The sequence below is a fragment of the Apostichopus japonicus genome, chromosome 17, assembly GCF_037975245.1.
Source record: "Apostichopus japonicus isolate 1M-3 chromosome 17, ASM3797524v1, whole genome shotgun sequence".
Lineage (NCBI taxonomy): Eukaryota > Metazoa > Echinodermata > Holothuroidea > Aspidochirotida > Stichopodidae > Apostichopus > Apostichopus japonicus.
This window is the reverse complement of record NC_092577.1, coordinates 7,189,123-7,212,881: the sequence shown is the minus strand read 5'-3', so window position 1 is coordinate 7,212,881 and position 23,759 is coordinate 7,189,123. Positions and strand designations below refer to the sequence as shown.

At 34.9% G+C, this 23,759-nt stretch overlaps 2 protein-coding genes across 4 annotated transcripts in view; both read left to right on the top strand.

The window, feature by feature from the left end:
- Positions 1 to 9,708, top strand: part of LOC139985122 (NLR family CARD domain-containing protein 4-like) — a 346,343-nt gene extending 336,635 nt beyond the window's left edge. The window contains exons 7-9 of the mRNA XM_071999348.1: positions 4,567 to 4,602; positions 8,042 to 8,100; positions 9,363 to 9,708. Of these exons, the coding sequence (XP_071855449.1) occupies positions 4,567 to 4,602; positions 8,042 to 8,098 (93 nt within the window). The 3' untranslated portion in view covers positions 8,099 to 8,100; positions 9,363 to 9,708. The remainder of the gene's footprint in view (positions 1 to 4,566; positions 4,603 to 8,041; positions 8,101 to 9,362) is intronic.
- LOC139985127 (uncharacterized) overlaps positions 1 to 23,759 on the top strand; it is a 163,500-nt gene that overhangs the window by 136,850 nt on the left and 2,891 nt on the right. The window contains exons 1-2 of one of the 3 annotated variants that reach the window (XM_071999359.1): positions 21,236 to 21,537; positions 23,339 to 23,526. The exons of 1 other annotated variant lie outside the window; for it this stretch is intronic. In XM_071999359.1, coding sequence (XP_071855460.1) covers positions 23,430 to 23,526 — 97 coding nt within the window. In that variant the 5' untranslated portion in view covers positions 21,236 to 21,537; positions 23,339 to 23,429. Of the gene's footprint in view, positions 1 to 21,235; positions 21,538 to 23,338; positions 23,527 to 23,759 lie in introns of those variants that run through there. One more of the 3 variants, XM_071999360.1, reaches the window with a different exon arrangement.

Genomic DNA, 23,759 nt, shown 5'->3' with positions numbered 1-23,759 from the left:
CGGTTCTATGCCTCAGGTCCACCCCAACGTTCGGTTCAATATAGGCATGATCATCGCTTTCACTCTCTGCTTCGATTATGAGAAAGGGCTTCCTAATTCTAGCCCAATTTTACTGCTTGGTGAAGAACCACTATCACTTTGACTTCGGTTACCGCATTTGGTTCTAATTCTGCCATTCCACGGGAAATTTAGATTTTCATTTCGCGCTGACTTGTTATCGATTTGTTTGTGTGTATTTATGTACACTTGTCGTAGTGTTAGTATGTGTATATATATTCGGAAGAAACAGCGAGAGCAAATCGTGTTCCTAACATGACGTCACATGACGTCATGAGATTAGGAAAATTTCGGGCGAACGAACTTTTCAAGCCCCGAAGAGGAACATTTTTGATTTTCAATTTTCGACTGGTAAAATCAAATTTTTAACTGGCAGAATGGTTGATATATGTTCTAGAGAACATGCTCAAAAGACGTTGAAATTTTCGTGTCATGGCCACTTTAAATCAGGACTGTATTAATATTTTGCTAGCATTGAAGAAAAAAGCCTTCTTCAACAGAAAATAGTGAATATTTATGTATATTTATGTACTATATATATACTGAAAATATAACACAATAAAATTATTTACAGACTACTCGATTGTTGAATGATACCACAGTTTTAAAGTTAGTTACGTGGTGTCCATTTCACCCTCCAGGAGGTGAGATATAATCATTTAAGTAATACTTATAATTGGGATTACTTTTCTTTAGTTTCTTCTACCACTGTCAAATCAACTTTGAATAAAGGCAACAAGGTCATTTTTTTATATTAATTAGATATTAAAATATTAGATAATTGGACAACGAAACTAACGTTAAATAGAACAACTTCAGGTCTTCAATTGGAACACTTTTTCTTCATATTATCCCGTTATTACTTCATCTAAATGTGATTTAATATATTTTCAAATCAGAAATGTCTGAAATAATATACACTTCGTACAAAACATGAAAAACTGGGACTTCAGCTCTATTCTACAATACTGTATCCTTATACACTAATAGAGAATATTCGAATAGTTCAATAAGATTAAAGTATATGGACAATATCACTCTTATTGTGTTTATAAAACATATTTCGAGACAGCCGTCACTACATGTAAACATACAGCAATGAGTGAAGGATACCAAATTCTAGTAATTTCAGTTTGTAAAGATGCAACGTAATCTTTTGCGACATTCAGAGAAAAGCGGAATTCAGATCGCCGTGTAAGAAAGAAGAGAAAATTAAGAGATTAGAACTGGGAATGGGGGAGGGGGGAGGGGTGTGGAGGGTCTTTATATGCGAGCATTGTTTTCATGAATGTTATTCAGCCCATCCAATGATTAGTTATATTGAAACACTCGTATACAACTTCCATATCAGTGAGATTATCAGTGAGATAGTATTACAAATATTTTAAAGATACATTTAAAAGGTTTACTTTATGACATGTTTGTTACGTATATGCCAATCATTTTTGACATATACCGTCTTATTATTTTGAGGGGTTGTGAAAGTACAAAGCTCTAGAGAGGACGTGGTAAAAAAAAGTATTACGTACGTACGTAATTATAATCAGGTACGGACGTAATAATACTACTTACGCATGTCATAATACCACGTACGTACGTGGTATGTATTACGTACGTACGTGAAAATTACTACGTACGTATGTAATAAGTATCACGTACGGACGTGATAATATTAAGTACATACATAGTATTATTATTACGTATTTTTACGTAGTATTATTACTGTTGCGTTAACAGCCATACTCCTGATTAATGTTGTAACATACCGTTTAACTGACCCTATTTCTTACTGTACCAGCTCCCTGGTTTCAAATAGACATGGACATGGATATTTTTTTAGTTGTTTTTGTTGGTGTGAGACGTGGGTGTTCCATGCATGATTTTAACACTAATAGATATATTACTTTAAATGATTGGTCTTGATCAAGTAATAGGCTAATCAATTAAATTTAACTATTTCTATGGTATTTTGCGAGTGGTCAAATGCACAGAATGGTGATGGATGGTGATGTGGACAACTTAGAAGTTAGTAATAGGAACAGATGTATGGGAAATTTGACTTTACAAATTTATTTACATATCTTTAAAATGTATTTTTGTAATAACATTCTGTAAGTAAATCATGAGAATTGGTATGATAAATAACAACCGAGCATATCATTTCAGCATTTAGTAGAACACTAGTAGCATGTATGATCTTGAAACAACATAATTGACATAACCGACGCTGCTTAATGTTTCCAACATACCACTATACATCCTCGTGAAAACATTGGTATTAATCTTCTGAAACCAAACTTAGCTGTAGTAAAAATGAATGACATTCACAAATATCTTAATCAAATAATGTCTTTACCTAAAGGAATGTAATGAACATATCCTGCTTTAGGGGTCTAACTTCACCGTCTCGATGTGCATTAAATATGAAACCGTAGAATGTGGTCAATCATGTTGCATCGTTCTTGTTTATGTTCATTTAATGTCACGGCAAATGTTCATCATTGCACATACAACAGTCATAAGAACAGTCCGTTTAGCCGACCCTGTAGCTTACTGTAGCTGCCCTTGCATATTTGTCTTTGTAGCAGTCTCCCTGGTACTCACTGGTTATGTTCGTTTTCTTCGTTTTCTTCGGTGTTAGGAGAAGTTGATCTTCCATTGACTAAAGCTGTCTATTACGTCATAGGTTGTAAATTGACCGAACCGTGAAATATTCGCAGAATTATTGGATACCCTGCAACTTACTAAGATATCTAGATATGTTGTCAGTTGTCACAATCACGTGACTGCTCCTAATCAGAGAACTATTTGTTGTTTAACCAGATTTAGATAATTTGGTGTCCCAAAATGTAGTGCCATAGATATCTGTTGTTACAAAACCTACTCTTCCCTGGTGGACTGAAGTAACATTATGTTTTCAAGTCCTTCTCATTCCTTTAACGGTCAAGTTTACCACCAGCAGATTGTAGCAAAAACATCGTAAAGTACAGAGATTGTAAAATTCCACTTTTGCAACTCTTTCTTCTAAGTTCAATCTTACTCAATTATTAACTCAAATTTATCAAGGTCAATGTTTCTGCGACGGTTCCACGTACACTAATGTGTATAGGACATTAAATACCTGTAGTTTCTAGGACAGAAATGAGGATGGACTGGTAATGCAAAGGATGGTGACCGATGCGAAGCAGCCCGATTCAACATTGTTCTTCTTTTTGTGGTTTTAATATCATATCAGAAACTGGCTTTTATTGCCTATTGTGTGTGGAGTGCAGAGATAAACGACATTGCTTGTGAACATCACACTCACCGTTTCCCAGAATACAAATGCTAGAAATGTTGGCAATAAATATAAATGAAGGAAGAGGTGAAACATTTATTGATAAAATGAAAGAAGATTGAATACATAGTTCACGCTGGTAACAGTACGTTCAATAAAGCGACCCCCCAACTTGGAAACCGTACTGAGCCCTATACGTTAGTATCATTACTTGTTAGGCGTACTGTTACTTAAGCCACTGCTAGTACTAGTAGTAGTACTACTCAGACTGATTGGTTAACAGTAGTTTAACGCACAGCGATTGGATGATTCGGTTTCCCTTAATGGATGGAAAAGTACCCATTCTAAATTTCTACCCCATTTTTTAAGGAAAATTGAGATAACCCTGCTAGGGGAAAACTCTTTCCCCACAAACAAAGGAAACATTTCCTCAGAATTTTTACAGTGTATACATTCATAAATTTACAGCCGTTGCTTCCTGGTCTAAATTTTCCCACCCTAAGTTGGACAGAGAGAGTCAACTATTGCGAAACTGATTATTTGCGCATGTAAAAACTTTCAATAAACATACACACACAGGGTACAGTTAGAAAGAAAAACATCTTTCAGGGTGTTCATTGTATTTCATGACTTTCTTCAATGTTTACAGATCTACACTAGTCTATTTAATTCTCCCCTTGTGTCTCTTATTTTATGAGTTCATCATACAACTGCAAACTTTCATGGATATCTCTTCACGATCAACAATACCACAGAAACAGAATATCTAAGACGAAGGTGGAGAGGCTACTCAATATTTTGCTTTATTTTGGCCATTACATCGATCCAACAACGATGCTCTGATTTCTATCTTTGAATGCTGCCCTCTTTTCCCCTTCTCGTCATCTTCTCGTTCCATGGTATTCATCTGATCATCTCAGTGAGAAGCTCATAATTATGACGTCACTCCATGTTTCATGACATCACTCAGTGTTTGATGACTGGTTTAAAGCTAGTAGACTGTTTTCCCTATAAAGCTGATAATTGTATTATGTTATTTAGTCCGTGCATCTTAAAGTGACGAGTTTGTCTCCTATATTGATTTATAAAGATGTGCGTTTACCTGCCTGGAATAGTTTACTTCGATATTGTAGATACGTATCTCCTAACGTATACATATTTTGCTTCGCCTTATTAAATGTTTCTGAAGCACATTTCAACATATATGATAACAACCTTTCTGTTCCCTTCAGCCCTGTGACGAAAAGGGTAATCTACCAGGAGAAGAGGTAAGTGAGACATATTTTTAAGTTCCTGTTAATAATTAACGGTAATTCATTAACAGGCAAGGAGGTGTTAATTACTGTGGAACAAAGAAATAACAGTATTAAACTTTGTATCTCATAAGGGAGGAAAGATTTATAATTGACGTGTATCTGACATGGAACTTACAAGTTTATATCTGATAATGATGATAGCACTGTTCTCAATGTCAAGTTTCGATGCGGCCTTAATAATCTTCCTTCCGCACACAAGGACATGCTAAAAAAAAAAGAAACGGATAGACATGTTAGTACTATAAGGTTTAATCAGATGTTATGGTGTGTTACAAGCCGAAAGCTCACTCACACAAAATGGGAATATCGCCTTAAAAATGCCAGCCTTCACCCCCCCCCCCCCCCCCGGCTTAACCAGATGAAAAAAATGATTATTTCACTTTGCTGAAGTGCAGATTATAATTCGTTACTAGTCCGAAAAGTATCAAAAAACATTTTTAAATGCTTAAATTCTTGTAGTAAATCCTTTGTTAATTCATTTCTTCGCGAAATAAATGTTCACAGGTTATTGAATGTTAAAGAAACTGGCAAAAACATCTTAAAAGTAACCTTTTTTGTTACAGTAAACATATATTGTTAAGTGAACATTCAGCAGTGTTACCGTAGTGTAACAATTTTCTCCTTACACAAAAGGGTTAACTATAGAAGTCTATACTTAAATCGCTCATATACTCCGGTATTATTTGATATTTAATTATTAGAATCATTCGATCTGCATAGGGTTGGGTTGGGAATGGATGCATGAGGACGTATACGTCATCACATAACCGGTAATCAGTATGGAATTGATTATTGAAATTGAAGTTATAAACTGGTCCGCTCTGTTGGTTTATTAGAGTATGAATGTGTCTAGAAGCAAGATGATTTACTGGGTTCTGTTGGGGTATAATAGTATCATTATTATTCATTGTGATACGAGGGCGTCCACCGTGGCATAAAATGACTTACCCGGGGTAGAATCCATTCACTGTGGAATGTTAGCATACCAAGCTGTAGTTATACCAAATAGAAGGAAACTAGAAACAATATAAAAAATAAATATTTAATATCTGAGGGATCACGTGCTTCTGAGGGATCACGTCATACATTTTCCCACAACATACACATCAGCATAATGCTTAAGTTTAGTTTGTGGTAGGCGCTGCCACTAGCCAGCTAGCTGAGTTTACTTTCCTGTTGGTAAACCTCACACATGTGTAAGAAATTATCTAAGTCTTATTAGAAAGGAATCTGGCTTTCAAATCCTGTTTTCCATGATTTTGAGTTTGATCCTCTTTGGCCAAACACATTGTGTAAGATATAAACATAAATATTCAGTGGCGTAGGAAGGTACTTTTGAGTGGGGGGGCTGAAGACTGATGGCCGGCCAGGGGGTGTCCCCCTCCCCTTTGGAATTTTTTGCATTTCCAGGTAGCCTCAGATGCAATTTGGTGCAATATAGCACACTTCAACACCCACTCCATTTTGTAAACTTCATTTTGTATTTTCACCAGTCCTTAGATGCAATTTGGTGCTCCAAATGAGATTTTTTTTCTCATTTGGAAAAGAAAAAGGGGTTTTCTGACTTGCGAAGCGGGGGGCGGAATGATACTTCCGCCCCTCCACATTTTGCACTGGGGGGCTGGCGCCCCCAGCCCCCGCGGTTCCTACGCCCTTGTGAATATTAGTAATCGGTTCTCTTGACTAAAAACAACGAAAAATCGTGGTCTTTCATTCAGTTTCACCAATTTCTCTGTCAAATATAAATCGAGCTAGACGAAGTCGAGCTCAAGCCTAACTGTTACTATAGGCATATTACATGCAAACTAACAGGTTTCCAGATATTGGCACTATGGTAACCACAGATGCCCGGATGCTGCGGGAAGGGGATGTGAGTGTATTATGATTGTGAATATCATTACAGAACAGTGATCCTCGGTCAGAATAATTGTATATTTATTTTCGCATTGGGTTTCCGGGGGTTCATGAACAATTTTATAGATACATTTTGGGGGATTTACGACTTCCTATATAGACAGTATGTCCGCGGGCCCAACCATGCCTCTGACCAGGGCTTTAAAGCGTGCTTCTATACCGTGAGAACATGCAGCACTGTGTGTACAACTGAACAGTGGTCTGAGTCTTACCCCTGCCCTACACCCACCCCATCTCTCCATCTCTAACCGAAGGCACTGAACCAAGTTATCTTGACTGGTTTATAAATCACCATCGACCTCAAATCTGAATGACTATAATCCTTGATAAATTATAATTGTGGAGAACAAGGTAACGCTAGGAAATACACAGAAAGAAACAAGACGACATTGCCTTTGACAAAATAATATGTATTAATAATTAAAGTCATGATAGCACAAGTTAAACCATCACAATATATCTGAGCTAGTATGTTCATTTCACATTCATACAAAACATTGGATCGAATGGGTTTCAAACAGCTGAACATTTATCAACCGCATTAATAGAGCAAACTCAGTTTACCTTCAAAACGATTTAAGACTAAGTGACGTGAATATAACTATGTAACGATTTTATCAAAGTTAGAAGGAATTGTCGGACTTGAAAATGGCGACTCCGGTTGACGAGACCAGTGTTTCACCCGATATAAACAGAGAACACAGTAACTACTGTAACTCATTTGTACCGCAGTAACAACTGGATCGTGCTTTAAATCGGTAGCATGTGTTATTAGGATTATAGTAAGAACTCAGGATAAGTGTAATCCCAACAACTTCAGTTTATTTGTTGGAAATTAAATATATCCTTAGTTCTTACTGCAATCCTAATAGCACATGCTACCAATTTACAGCACCACCCAGTTTTTACTCTGGTTTAAAACTTTAAGATTGACATTAGTTACAATGATCTCTGTGTGAATCGCTTCAGTTTAAGAACAGGACGGAACATTTCACTGTATGGTACCAATGTGATAGTGCATTGGGTTATATTGGTTCAGTCATAGTGATATGACATATATAATTCACATATACTATTCAGTTTTGCTATTTTTGATACGTATTTTTAAATTCAAGTATACAATTGAGCTTTGATAAAAATCTAACCTCCACAAACTAGTCTTTCAAAGTCCATGGTATTAGTGACCAAGGTTTCATGGTTTTAGCCTCCAGTTGCACATCATGTTCAATACTAAAAAATGCACAAGATATACTAGTGTGAAATCCCCTGCAATGATTGCTAAAAACATATACTGGAAAAAAGGTCAATACATTTAAAAAGAAGTAAAAATTAATTTCGTTTAATCGATTATCTTTGAGATAACACTTCTTATATGGATGCAAATGATGAATATTTACAACATTTAACTATACTGCATTGTCTTTGTTTCTGTATTATCTTATACATATTAATTACTTATATTTTTCCTCTTGTTTAGGGATTAGATGAGAGGAGTAATGTGAGACACCTGTTGTACTCGGCAAGGCGCAAGTAACTGTAAGTCCATACAGCTGACTACTCTCTACCTTAGTATTTAACATTGTATTCGTTAACAGTGATTGTGTCTGCTACTTTTAATTGTAAAGTCTTAAAATATTAAATAAAAATCTCCATCATGAACCAGATCTTTTATTACTATATCTGTGATTTTCTAATCTTATATGATCACTTATATTACCTACTTCAACTGTAATTGGTTTTATTATATTTTATAATAACCAAGCTGATCCCTGCTTAAGTATATGAAGATGAGTGATAAGTTCAAAAACTGAATAAAAAGTATGTGTTCATTATTGTAATAATGGTGGATACACAACCTTCCTTTCCGCTGCTTAGACGTAAGAAGGTCATAACTTGAAACAGATATACATTTATTTATCTGCTAACATCTGTGTTATCAATAAAACGGTTATGATAACCATTAGTATCATTCAACCCTTCCTCATTATATTATGGATATTAACGGATAAAAATGAGAGATTATCGTGAGCCTTCCTTTAATACTAACATACACAAACTGTCAGTTAACTTATGAAGTTAAATAAGGAAACGACTATGTGTGATATGGTGACGTCATTCCATTGACGACACACACAGCATATTCTGTGGAAAAGAAAAGAGTTAAATCTGAGCAAGGTCATGACTCGTCAGCTGTTTGGCATCTGTGACCTAACTAGGGACGTAAAATGGAATTTATAAATTGAATGGGGGGGGGGGGGATCGGGATGAGGAAAATGAAATACAGATTAAGGGATTAACAAACAACAAGGATGTCGGGGTCAGCTAGGTCACAATAAACACACGTTAAAGCGGCATTATCTTGTTCCACTTCGTTTTCTACAAAGTCGTCGTAACAAATAATTTCCTATGCATAATACCAATAGTTAGTATAGTATTCTTACAGAGCAAACCCATTCCTTATGTAGACCTACCTACGAGGACAACAAAGGTATTGTAGAGGGCGCCACCATTATTTATGTGACCAAAGAGGACAACGTCAAACCGGTCGGTTGCTGGTATTACGTGTCGGGTGTTTTGTTTAGCTAGTTGGTTTAATAACTTTTATCACGTGTGGCGGCGTTTTCTTTAGCTGGTTGGTTTAATTACTTGCGGCACTATTTCCGTGGGGGAAGGGGGTTTGTTTGCGGGTTGGGCACATGTGTTACTTCTCCATTGTTCTGCTAATAAATATTTTGCTCGATCCATTTATTAAGATAACAAACTTAAATAATATATATCATGTTATCTCTATATTACAGCTCAAAGCAAAATTCATGTTCTACTGGCCAAATTCAAATTACTAAGAGCCAATCAATATTCTAATGACGTCATCCGCCACCCACTACGTCATCAGTATAGGAGACTATTTATCTCTTGGATGTCAACTATTGAGTGAGGGAAGAAAGATATCACAATCCCTATCTTACTATTTGTGTGTATTTGGAGTGGCGGGGTGGGCGTGTATGTTGGAGGGGTTAGATGACGTACCCACCACATTGGTGACCAAGTAGATGTTATAGTAGTCATTTGCACCACCACCAGAACGCTAATTCGTAGAATTGGAATTAGACGGTAATGTGCAGTATTTTTTTATAATTTGATTTCCCACCCCCCCCCCCCCCAATATGTAACAAAGTCTTCGTTACATGGGTAAATGAAAGAAATGTTTGGTTCACCTACTAGTGTTTCCCTGGTCAGGTATTGCTGGTGACCTGCTCTCGGCTTCCATACAATCCTCGGTACAGGGTATAACATCCTTTAGTGGTCCAATTGTTTGTAATGATATGATTCATCCCGAACCCCACCCCCACCCCCCCTCACCCCGTCAAACGATTTACTACTCAGAGCATTAAAGAAACTCCTAAGTTTGTCAATACCTTTAAACTATTTTTAAGCAGACATGTTTGGAATACATTGGGTAAAATCTGTACAAATTGTTTCCACATAAACTCGGTAACTGGGAGTGCATGATTCAACGTTTTCTTCGTTCTTCCTTTTAATGTTTGTTCTAAGTCAACATTTCTTAATTTCTTTCTGTTCCTATGTATTATCGTTCTTTACACGAATACAATAAGATTACGTCATTGTTACGTCATATTATATGATTTCAAATAACAAATGTATATTCAGTATATTACGTATCAGTCAATATTTTTCATTTTATTTATCTAATTATTATTTTAAGCTTCGCTTTATAATTCATTTCATTTATGATCTGTCCGTTTCAAAATCATCATTTAAAAAAAAAAAGTTTATTATTATCAATTTTACGGCATATCCTATTTCATGTATTAACTGATTTAATCAGCGTACGAAGAAAATGGCATGAACGCTCAAAATAGTTCACCGACAAACAAACAGATAAAAGATTACATTTAGTGTTAACACTTACTCTTCGTAAGTAACAATCAAGTTAAGGATGCTTTGATCATGCGCAATAAGTTCAATCTATCCAGGTATGATGTTATAACGTCGATATAGGAAGAAATTAATGAGGTAGACAGGTCCCCATTATTGTTAGAGCTTTTAATGGATATCTTATTGTTATTTATTGACTGAGTACTTTTAATTTTGCTATATTTTGTTGACGTGTTCGTTATAATTTGACTCAAAAGAGCCTGTAACGTCGATAATCCTAAATAGTGTAGAGGAAAATTTACATTTGACTGAATAAATGACTTAGTTGCACACTGACAGCAAAATGTTTAGTTGAGTGCATACACGTTTTGATTCCTTATCGAAGGCAAAAGGAATATATGCTAGAGTGATGGCGTGTGCGTGTATGTATGAGTCTGTGACACTTGCAACGGAGTGATGCATATTTGTCATACTTGTTATGTAGATGTATTATAGTAAGAAGGTGTGCCCAATTTTTGTAGCGCTGACCTGATGAATATTAATAAGGTTATGGTGTCAAACGTAAAACGTTTTACATTGCAATAACTCCGCAACCCGTAGTCGGATTGCAGCCGAATTATGTATACAGTTGCTGGTTAATATCTGCGCCCTCCAAAATTACGGACCAATTTTTGAGCTGGTGGGTCCAAATTTTATTTTCAACTAAAATGCATTTTTGGGCAACTTCTTTGGGCCCGAATTTTTGGGTCCCTATATTTTGGCACCATCTGAGCCCACATTTTCTCTCCATAGCAACAACACCGCACCGTAAATCGGGTTGTAGCCAAACTTGGTCATCAATTGTTGGTTAATAGCTGCTACATGTACGCCATCTGGACCCCAATAATTCCGGGCCCATTTTGGGCTTTTGGGCTGGCAGGGCCCAACTTTTATTTTCATCTTAAATGCATTTTAGGACAACTTAATTGTTATTTTATTGCGCCTTATAAATTATTCTACTGGTTTTATTTATCAGATATTCTTGATATCTTTATATTCAAATATTTTCCTTCGATTTTTAACAATTCTAAGACTACATCTAATACTTGCTTTAATTATTGTTATATTTAGTCATTAATTGTTAGATTTCATTCTACTTCAGCCGTTTAGTATAAATTTACTTTCTTTCAAGATTTAGTTGCTTTCCTTCGTTCCTCCTATTTTATATTATGAATTAATCTTTGATATTACTCGCGCGTAATACAGTGTATATTATAAGAATATTGTTAAATGTTATCATAATGACAATGACTGGCTGTCTACCGTTCAACCACTGATTGTGTTACTCAAAATCATACTAAACCATTGTCTTAGACATTACTAAATAACCATGACATTTATTGTTTTTTTTAACCCAATTCTTTGTTCCATTATTATTATCTATGATGATGTTTCTTTGAAGACAATAGGAACACGTGACTTTGACGTATAATAGTGAGATTTTAAACATGATAGTAATGAATATAATGTCATGTATATTTAACATTACTCTTAAATGCAATGATCGGCTCTCCATACATATCTTTTATTATTCTTGTATCGTTATTTTGCTTCTTTTTATTAATGGTACTGGTTGATGATTAATGAATATTCATGATCTCTTAATTGTTATTTAGTTTCTGTCGTATTTGCTTTAACCCAATTGGATATTATGAAGTCATAAAAAGGTCATAAAGGTCGTAAAAGTCATAAAGGTTACCAATATAACCCAAGCCCTGTCACGCAAAACTGAAAATATTTACATAACTATACAAACACAGATTAACAGATAAATATGGAAGAAATCATTACGTTGCAGTATCTGTTTGTGATATTAAATATTTCCAAGGTAATAATTATTCCTTTATTTTGTAATTGACACTTGTCTCGTTGAGGCGATTCTGGTGTCTCATTGTGATACAATTACAACTCATTCATCCCATTTATCTGTTCCTTTATCATTAGTTCATATCGTAGAATCTTATAACAAAATTACAGTTATGTATTAATATTGTAATATCAATAGAAGCAATAAAAGAAACTAATCAGAAAAATATTGTCAGCAGTGTTATCTCTGTGTAACATGTAGTCTATGTACTAGCTTGTCTGTCCTGCATCAATATCACATAGAAGGTTATTGCTATACAGTTACTCTCAAAACAGGTAAGGCTGTTATAGTTGCGGTTGAGATAAAGAAATTTTTCTCTGATAAAAGTGTCGCTATCGCTCTGTGTGCTTTAAATTGAAACTTTCTCTTCACGTTCATCCCAAACTTTTCTAGAAACAAGTGTTTGTCCCGCCTGACCTTAGATGACCTTCGACAGAAATGTAGTGAAACCGGTAGATAATATGTATAAACTAGGTATGATTCTGGCCTATAGTTACGTAAGTTCAAATATCATTTGATGTAAGTCAAACCAAACTGGAATATGTTTAGAACTGGCTAGCTGCTCCAAAGACTTGTTTTTATCTGTAATTCAAAGGCAGAACTTAATGTATGATTCTGTATCGTTTCATATTAATGACTGAGTAAATGGCTTATTTTATCCTTCATGGTGTAATTTTGTGGTCTACAGTGCATGATATATATTTTCGCTAACAGCGCAGTTCATGGTATACCGCCAGCTGACAGATTGTGGCAATTCATCCTAAGCAGGCGATAGTATCAGATTGATACAAAGTTCAATGATAGGGTAATCATTTTTCCTATAGTTAATATTGTATGTGTTGAATCAGTCAACGTACTGATCATAATCATTAAATTAATAAACAAATACAACAGAACACACATAAAAGTTCAAGATTGACAAAACGAAGGTCTCTCTCTATTTGCATGACGATAAGGATGATTTGGTTGAATAACGAAAAAAATTGACTGGAAAGCTGGCTGATCTTAATTTTTGTCAGTGTTTAATAATATCACCTACTGATAATAAACACGTAAATGTATAACACGCACTTAAGTTCAAGTTTAGCACGAGTGAAAGTTAGTTGGTTTGCTGGGAAGTGGATGGGGGTTGAGAATTTTGAATCATGAGCATATATGACGTCATGATCAACTGTTGGTGTGTAAGATATGCAGCACCACCAATTTACACGGGAAGATTAAAGTGGAAGGAAGGGGAATGGAGGGGGGGTGGATGCATTGGCGTGGTTAAGTTCCATTATTTATCTGTAGTATGGGGCTACATTCGGTTCAATATCTTACTATATAAATAAAAATAAAACAATGTTGACGTATGTGAAGTATATTTTAACCCCTCTTTTGGGAGTTGGCGGGAAACAATGTTAACCAAGAATAAATTATAACACACAAAATTAGTTGATCCATTTCGAGGGTGAGACAGGAACGGCATGGGTGTGAAAGGCTTCTGTGGCCGGAAAAATGTTACACCTCATCATGTTTGGTTAGGTTATGGTAAAAATAATTTAACATTTAACGACGCTTTAAATTGTACGTGTGTGCTTATTTGTAATATTGTTTTCGTCTCCCTAGCCAGGCCATGTAACGTTAACTCCTATAATAATAATATCAACCAATATAACCGTGTGGCTGTGGCCGTACACCTGCTGATAAGAAATAAACTGTTTGAACTAATAATACAAGATAAAATACATTTATGTTATCTGAATTTAGTGTAAATTTTTACTTCTTCGTTTACAAGCCTTCTATCTGCATGTTTTATTACATCGTGTACTGATATCATAATTTACCTGAAGTTACTCTTAAGAAAACGTTATTTACACAACTGTGATGAAAAGAAAGTGTTCTTCTCTTTGTAAACCACGAAGCAGCCGTATTACGACTTAGCAAGAATGTTACCAAAATCGTCAGAGTATATTCAAAGTAAGATTGCAAGTAATCAAATTATGGTATCTTGTTTTTAAGTCGTTTAATGAGAGTTATCAATTAAGTTGATAAAGCTTGCAACCTGTCGTCATCCAGATATTTGTCTATCTAATTAATCCTTTGAAGAACTAAAGATAAACTACAAACACCCAAATTTTAATTTACTGTTAGTGTGAATTGCTCCTTACAATTTCAACGAACAATTGACTTTGGTATTCCTGAAGCAAAAAAAACAGATTTATCAAAATCAATCTAAGTATTTGTTTTAAATAAACAAAGAATAATCTACCAAGCCTACAACGAAAGAGTCCATCTAAAAAAAAAAACAATAAAAAAAATGTTGCATTCAAAGTGAACCATTTCGCTGTACCGGTCTTAACAATACCAGCATTGATCGCCTCACAGTTCTCATTTCTCTGTGAATAAAGCGTACAAGCGCCCTCTAAGAACAATAAAGTTTGCATCTCATTGGGGAAGGGCACAACTTTCGTCTGCTTATAAAAAAGGTACCGTAAGATAAAGACTGTGTAGTACGGTCAGGAAAGTCAGAGTAAGGTGGTAGGATTATTTATATCGTCCATGTTCATCTGAGATTAAAAGAGCTTCCCTGACGTTCGTTAATTGTTGATGTTCACAATAATGAATATTAAAAGAACATAATGATATAGATATAAACATCAAGAGAAACAAAGGTGGAACCAGAGTAATACACAGCTTACTACCGTAAAAGCTCGTTTTTATAACCGATTTGGTTTGGTTAATATTAACAGACTAACTGTATATTAGTTTGAATGTTATTGTTATGCGAGGAGTAAAAGGACAAACTTGTGTTTATTTACAGAATTTGAAAACAGGACGACGATCGAGATTTGGCATATATGAATACAAACGATTATCCAGGTTAATCGGCCCTTAATCCAGCATATTGAAAGATAGACCTGCATTATCGGTCAAAGAAACTTCCTTGACAATGAAAAACTTTGATTATTAACCGAATTATCGGTCTGATTTATAACTGATGATCCTATTTTATTGCCGGTAAACTTCATTTTCATATGACAAAATCTAGAACCGGTAAAAACAAGACCGGTATCGAGGGACAATCCAAGTTTTCCGACAAAATAAAAATAGAAAACATAATTTAGTTGTTATATTGAGCGGTGGGTCGGTCACACACGTGATTCGGGAACACTCTCGACATGCGAGGTAACGTCCGGTATGATTAGCATAACAATACGAGTCAAATCCCATTCTTTATACGAAGATGGACCGTCCATGTTTATCTGAGATTGAAGGGGCTGCCATGACGTTCGTTAATTGTTGATGTTCACAATAATAAGTATTCAAATAACATAATGATATAGATGTAAACATCAAGAGAAACAAAGGTGGAACCAGAGTAATACACAGCTTACCACCGTTAAAGCTTTTTCCATTCATCGGAAAGGGGGGGGGGGTGGTGTTCGTTTTTATAACCGATTTGGTTTGGTGTATAGGTTGTGAATACAACTATTCATTTACATGGCTAACTGTCTAGTACATTAGTTTGAATGATATAGTTATGCTAGGAGTAAAAGAACAAACTTGTGTCTATGTATTGAATTTAAAAACAGGACGACGATCAAGATTTTCTAAAAGTATGTCGATTGGTCCTTAATCCATCATTTTAAACGATAAACCTGCATTATCTGTCAAAAAAATCTTCATTGACAATGCTAAACCTCGATTATTTAACCGAATTATTGGTCGGATTTGTAACCAAAATCCAATTTTATTGCTGGTAATGAGCTTTCATTTTCAGTTGTAAAACCTGGAGTACCGGTTCAAAACAAGACCGGCATTGAGCAATAATCCAATTTTTTCCGACAGAGTGAAACTAGAATATATCATTAGTGTGTATTTTGCTTTACAATACACGTGATTCAGGAATAATGTTGACATGCGAGGAAACATCCGGTAAGATTAGCATAACAATACGAGTAAAAACCCAGTCTGAATGAGAAAAAAACCGCTGGTGGCTTTAGCTTTGTGAACAATACAGGTCATACAGTATTGTATTTAAATTAAACTTAGCTTGAATAGGCTGTTGCTCGTGCATATAATCCAACAATAACAAACGTACGGGGACTGCTGGTGATAGTGTAACCATTTAGTTAATTAATATTTACTTCAAAGGCAACAATAAGACACTGCAACCTTCTAATACTTTCATCCATGGAAATGTTTGTGCAATACTATTCTCGTTGGATCAATATCCCAGGATATTACCTTGTGATTATTTCGCAATGATTTTGTAACCCAAAGTTATGTACCAAGAATTCAGGATCAATAGTTTTCAGAGACCTATACATTTTTTCGAGGGCTGAGAAAATGATTCCTTATGAAGGTGGATTTAATTTTTCGAGAGGATAACTTTGGTTTTATACCGGGATACTCTATAGCATATCGTTAGTTCTTTTCAGATGATGAAGTTCGTACGTAATTTTACCTAAGTTCCTGACTTCCCGAAAGTTTTTGGAGATTAACAGATGATATTGGATGTCAAAGTATTGTCCCGTTGACCTCCCGTCATCTCATGTGAGTACACATTCTAATGAAAGTCTTTGTTAATATTTCTAATCTGGAATAAACGGTATTAGTTAAAACACTAGCAACAGTTCACTTCTCCAAGACTTAGGTTATTGTCACATCAACAACTAGAAACACTATACCGAATTAATTAACTTTAATTAGCCCATTATTTTCTTAATAAAAGAAGCAACTTTGAACGACCTTTATTATCATCAATTTGGATAAATATATAAATTTAAATATCGGCTTAACAAGTAATTGTATTATTAATGTTATGGTTAAAAATGATGTTTTGAACATCTTCCGATGGTCAATCACCACTTAAGCCCAAAAGGAAAAATTAGAACAAGGTGAATTAGGTAAGACAATAGTTCTTTACTTTCTTGATAGAGGCGGAATTATTTAGTGCAGTCATTGTCTATCATTTGTGTTGAATACGCAGAAACCAGAACGAATTCACATTCACATGTGACTCATTCCTTTTTCGTAATTAAAGTAATTAGCTAGTCATCATTTCCAGAAGAAAATCGTTTCTTGGAATCTAAATCAGAGCCAAACCTAACTCGTTATTACAACCGATTTTAACTAAGTATCAAACGAACTATGTCACGCTAATGCAATAAATTAATTCATTGTTTTGCGTAATTCAACGACGTTGTAGTACCTTAAGATTAAAGCTCAGTGTAATTAGCTTCTTTACTATAAACAATACTAATAAAAAAATGTCTCCATGAAAGTATAATGTCCAGGCAAGCACAATCTTTTTTTTGGTGACGTTAATTTTCATTTGAAATGTTTAAAGCACCACGTGATGTAGTCTTTACTGCTTTTCCTTTTTATCTTTTCTTGACCAACCTTCTAAATTACATTTAATGATCAGAATTGATTATAACATCATTTAAATATAAATTGCTGTCATGGTGAAAATGTAAATTACCAGTTTTTATTCTTTAGTTCCATCATCCAATATTTTATGAAATATTTTAATCCATGTACTGGGATTAAACAACAACCATTTCGCATGCGCAAATCTAAAGCATTGCTATTATAGTGTAATATGATCGAACTATCGATATTAGGAACTTGTTGAAATATCAAGCTAAGCTGTAAATCAAAATCAGAGAGATCCTTATCCCCAGAGTTACATCATTGCTATCTATAAACACAACATACAGATCTGCGCGTCGTTAAGTTCCCGTATTCCAGCATATGCATACAAAGGCTTGTAACCACTTATTTTAGTTGACAGTGATAATTTTCGAACGTTTATTTCCCGTTCGATGATGATAGCAGTTTAAATGATTTAATTCATGTTACGATTAATTAATTTAATTTTCTTCATTTAATATTATATTATTATTGTTATATTTTTAACCCATGGTGCATCAAGCAAAGTAAGTCGGCCGTATTTTCACAGCGTTGTAAATCTACAAAAAATTCGTTCGAAGTCTTGTCGCTTGTACCTTTGGTTCTATTTCTTTTACGTAACTCAATATAATGACGGCCGTTGTAAGCTCATCACTAAGACTAAAAGAATATGCAGCGCTTTAGGATTAAGAACGTGACTGCTGGTGGAAGAGGATTGTATATAGCTTTCATTTGTATCAGTTTGACGTCATATTATCGGCATACTGTATAGTCTTTGCTTCCGAATTCTTCTTTCCTGGATGAAGTTTGTACCTATTTGATTATTTTTGGATATTTCTTGATAAATTCGTGACACTATAGAAGGGTCGTCAAACCACTGTCCCGTTAACCGCCTCCTTATGTAAGTGCACTCGTTTACTTAATTACTTTAAAGACAGTAAGTCATAAACCACAGGCTACATACTTACACTACCACAGACTAAATGACGGCGGTGAGTAGGGGTGGGGGGGGGGGGGATTGGCAACGAACGCACATTTCTAATAGCTGAAGAATAACTCTTTTGATGTCCAAATAATTTATTTGTATGGTTATCAACATTATATATCATTGTATACTGCTTTTGCGTGAAAAAGAACTTTCAATGAAAACATAAGCGTGGTCTCTCCGATAATAAGTTTATTGTGGATTACAATGGAGCATAGTATAACAAAATTGGTACTAATGTATAAAGTCAAGCTCATGTTATAGCAATGTAAAACCGACGACTTTAAAAATATTGTCATTGATTAATGGTAATTTGGAGACATTTTAAGTTTATTGAAAGGACATAATAAAAGTAAGTTCTTTTATGTATGTATGTCTGGTTTAAGTTAAGCGAATTATATAGAGGAATAATGTGTTTCGCAAAAACATTATACCTCCGACCATGTTTGGGACATTTTGTACGAGACATGGCAAACTTTCGGATTTCCAAAAAGAAAATATAAACACTCTTATTTCTTCTTGCCACAAAAACACCAAATCGTCACCAAAAAGAAGAAGACGAAAGACACACAAAACATTACAAAAGTTATTTGTAAAAGTACATATCTTTCTACATGTCAGAGGCCATCGACAACTGTCTATTAAGCAATATACCATGTTTTGCACCCGTCACTCACACTCTTAAATATAAGTGTGTATCATTAGCGTACAGCCTAGCCATGAATCATGGATACACATAACGTCACATGTTGACGTGCTATTTAGCTGTGCTGCCCTCTGTTCCTTTCACTGCTATACAACCAAAATCAAAGACACGATCTTGACTCCCTATCTTACCAATTCGTCACAATTGACCTTTAATATTTGCTATCATATAATATAGTAAACCTATTTATTATCACTGGCTTATCTAACTAAACACTTATAAGGTAAGATCAACTAGGCCCCGTTAAACATCAAAGGTGGGTGGGCGTCACAGAGAGAAGTGCTCCATACCTTAATAAAAATAACTAAAAGTTTGTTACCATCGAGTCAAAGGCACCCTCACCCTATCCATAAAGTTCGTGCCATTGTAGGCGTATAAAAAAGTCATATTTTATTTGTTGTAATATGAAAAGCAGCAAACTCGACAATTAATCCTTTTCGACGAGATGTATCCTTTGAGTCACTTGCCAATTCGAGAGAAAAAAATATAAGTTTTCGTGCTGTCCCATCAAAACCTCCGTGTATTTTTCATCAGTGTTTAAATAATAACTTATGTTAATGATCTAGAGAGAGGACAAAGAAGGGAGTGGGGAGAGTTTAACTGTTCTTGTAGTTTCCAATACTGCTGTATAGAAATGATATTAGGTACACGTGGATACTGTATATTGTCATAACATTCCTACACGCACGTTACGATAACGTGATTTGTGATTTTAAAATCAACTTGTGGGGGCGATTAATTCCAGTAATCACAAGCTGTTTATTGAATGTCGACTTAGTTTTTAATAGTACACTTTAGGGCTATGGAATGATTGGAATCGGACCGGGATTGGGTAACGTTCCCAACCCAGTTTTGTGTAGAACCGCTAATGTAAAGGTACTCCATTTCATTAATTAAGTTCAGTTTTGCAATAAGAAAGTGCCCTTTTGTTACATTTACTTATGTCCTTGTGGTGAGAAATTAAGAAACATAATTAAGGTAATTAGAAAGTGCCCTTTTGTTGGTAAATATTCAAGAACTGGCATTAGCTGTAGAGAACTCGCGGAGGGTCCGTTTCGTCGGAGCGTTTTAAAGTAATTCTGTAGCTGCCCCATTGAAAGTCACATGACCCATAACATTTAAAGTTTTAGAGTAACCCACCTTCCCCGCCGCGCCAAATTAAACCATACCGTGCCGCTATTGTGCGTCTTTACCAAGCAGTGAACAATAGCCCGTCCTTCATTATTGGCAATGGTTATTTGTTTGTGTTCTACCAAAAATGGTATGTATGGATTTTATAATATTTCTATGTTATTATTTGACATCTGATAAATATAGTAACTTGGATAGTTTTATTTTAGTCAGTATGTGGATACACGTTATACAAGACAAGGTGTAGTTTGATATATAAATATCGTATGAATTCCAAACCTGACTATTCCTACTGTTTCAAACGAGGTAAATAATATTTTAAAGTTCATAATTGGAGTGTGTTCTAATCTTTTCTTGAAAATGTTTCACAATTATCGAACTGAAGCTGTGGGAGTAGAATATATTCTACTGTTTGTATAATGTGAAAAGGTGATCGATAGATGAATTTTTTTCATTTGTTTTTTTTTTTCTATCTTACTTGAAATACTTGGAGTAATACTGCTTAAGCACTATAAATGTATCTTATATGAAACACAGATTATATTCTAATCATTCCTTTCTTTCGCTTTCAGTTTGATAAGTTGCAGTTGAAACCATCACACAAAAATAAACGGTATCATTGCTTGCATTACACATAGCATAGCATGTCCAATAAGAAATACACAGCTTGAACTTCGTACAGATTAAACTCAACCCTTGCATCAATACCAGATATAAAAGTACGCTATACAAACACATAACTGCGATTATTTCAACTGACGAAAATGGACTTTGACTACAAGAGCCGATTATACACCGTATGTATATGCCGATGCCTTCATCGACGCCATCTTTGATACTTGCTGGATGTTTCCTTTGCATGGAGTTATCGTGTGTCGTATATGTTTTGTCACTGAATCCGTTCAACTCGACCTAATATTAGCATGGCCGCTGTAGTTTTTGTTGATGGTGAGTATTTTAATGGGAAATATGACACATAATATAGAGCTAGGTCTATAACTGCATTATGATATTATGAGTAACAGGAACCAGGAGTGACAGATAGATAGTACCGAACATATGATGGAAATATATGCATTATAACGAGTAGTCCGAACAAGGAATTAGAGACAAATATTATATACTAATGAATTATATACATTATTATGAATAACAGAACCAAAGACATAGTAATAGGTATTACATATTATGAAACTATATTCATTATAACAAGTAGTAGGAACAAGGAATAACAAATTAGTGTTTTATAGTATGGAATTATATGTATTATTATGAACAGCAGAATCAGATTACTAGGTGCTGTGTTTTTGGATCTAACAAAGGCCTTTGGTACAGTCAACCTTGAGATTCTTCTGCGTAAATTATTATATTATGGGATACGGGATAATAAGCTGGCGTGGTTCTCTAAGTATTTGACAAATAAAGAACAAACTACTATTATTGATGGGGTTAAATCTGATGCAAGACCTGTTACAATTGGTGAATCCCAGGGATCCATATTAGGTCCACTTTTTATTTATCATTTTTATTAATGACCTTCCTACTGTAGTTTCGAATTATAAGGTTTTTATTTATGCCGATGATACTGCCATCATGTATAGTTCAAAATAAGAATTAGATATTGAAAGGGTCATAAATTTGGACCTGAAAGATGTGTCTGATTGAATGAACACATGATAAGCTCACACTGAATGCTTCTAAAACCAAGGTTATGACATTTGGCTCTTCTCAAATTATAAAAAAAAATTGTTTATCCCCTCAATGTAAAGCTTGATAATGATATTCTTGAAAATGTGTATGTATTCAAATACCTTGGAATGTGGTTCGGCACGTTTTTTTTTTAAATGGTAAAGACATATTGAAAAAAATTACTGCAAAAGTATCACTGAAACTGGGTATTCTTAACAGACAAAGTTGGTATGTTGACCAGCATACACGTTATACTCTGTACAACGCTCTAATTGTACCCCATATTGATTATTGTTCTGCCGTTTGGACTACGGCGACGAACAAACTGGTTGACCGGGTTCAGGTTCTTCATGTTACAGATATTTTTGCTGAATTGAGGTGGCTAAATGTCCGTCAACGTGCATTATATTTCAGGAATATTCTAATGTATAGATGTGTCCACGGCGTGGCTTCAGATTACCTTACTGATAATACAATTCTACTGAAAGATAGCCATTCGTTCATAACTAGATCTAGCTACTCTAATAATGTTTAACTTGCTCCTGTTAGATCTGGGAATGGTAAAAGGTCCTTTAAACTTCCTGGAGGCAGGTCGTTGCAACAGTATCTCCCCAAATGTTAAATGCTTGCCAAAAGTTAATATTTTAAACGCAATATGAAAACTAATATATTTTGTTTAGATGTCTGATATTTGTTTGTCTATCTTTTTGCCGTCCTTTTTGTGTTTTTGGATGTTAACCGTTTTTCTACTGCATAATATTGTATATTTATTTTGTATTGAGGGCTCCTCTGGAAAGCAGTGCTTTTGCACTGAGCAAGACTACCCTCATTAGAGATGAAAATAATATAAAATTTAAAAAAATATAAATTGTGATATAGTGATCGGTTTTACATACTATGGAATTCTATTCATTATAGCGCGTAGCAGGAACAAGTAATAAAATCTAGGTATGGCATAATAAGGAATTATATGTATTATTATGAACAGCAGAATCAAGATATTAGAGGCAGATGTTACATAAATATCTCTGAATCGTTGTTTTCACCTAAATTAACTCAGGTGGACTTAACTTAACTGACTCAATGGTTTCCATGGTTTACATCTAAAACTCTGCAGCAGTTACGTCCAACGTATATAAGGAACATTTATAATGGACAGAAAATCAAAGGAAGAAGATGGGCAGGAGGATGCAGCCGCTGCGTCCGATCCGCTAGTAACACCAGACTTGGAAGAGGGCATACTTAAAAGTAGGCTTAGATTTACAGATGAACAAATCCATTAGGCAGTTTCCCTGATATACATCAACAGTTTGACGAAAAAGCAGGACATGTATTGTTTAAGGATTTACAAAAGCTCGATGTACTTCTGGCGAGATGCACGTTTACTTCTCCTATAGTTACACCGCCCCCCCCCCCCCTTCCCCTTCTCAGTAGTTGTGAATGGATACGTTTTCTCGATATTCACACTTACCTTCCATAAG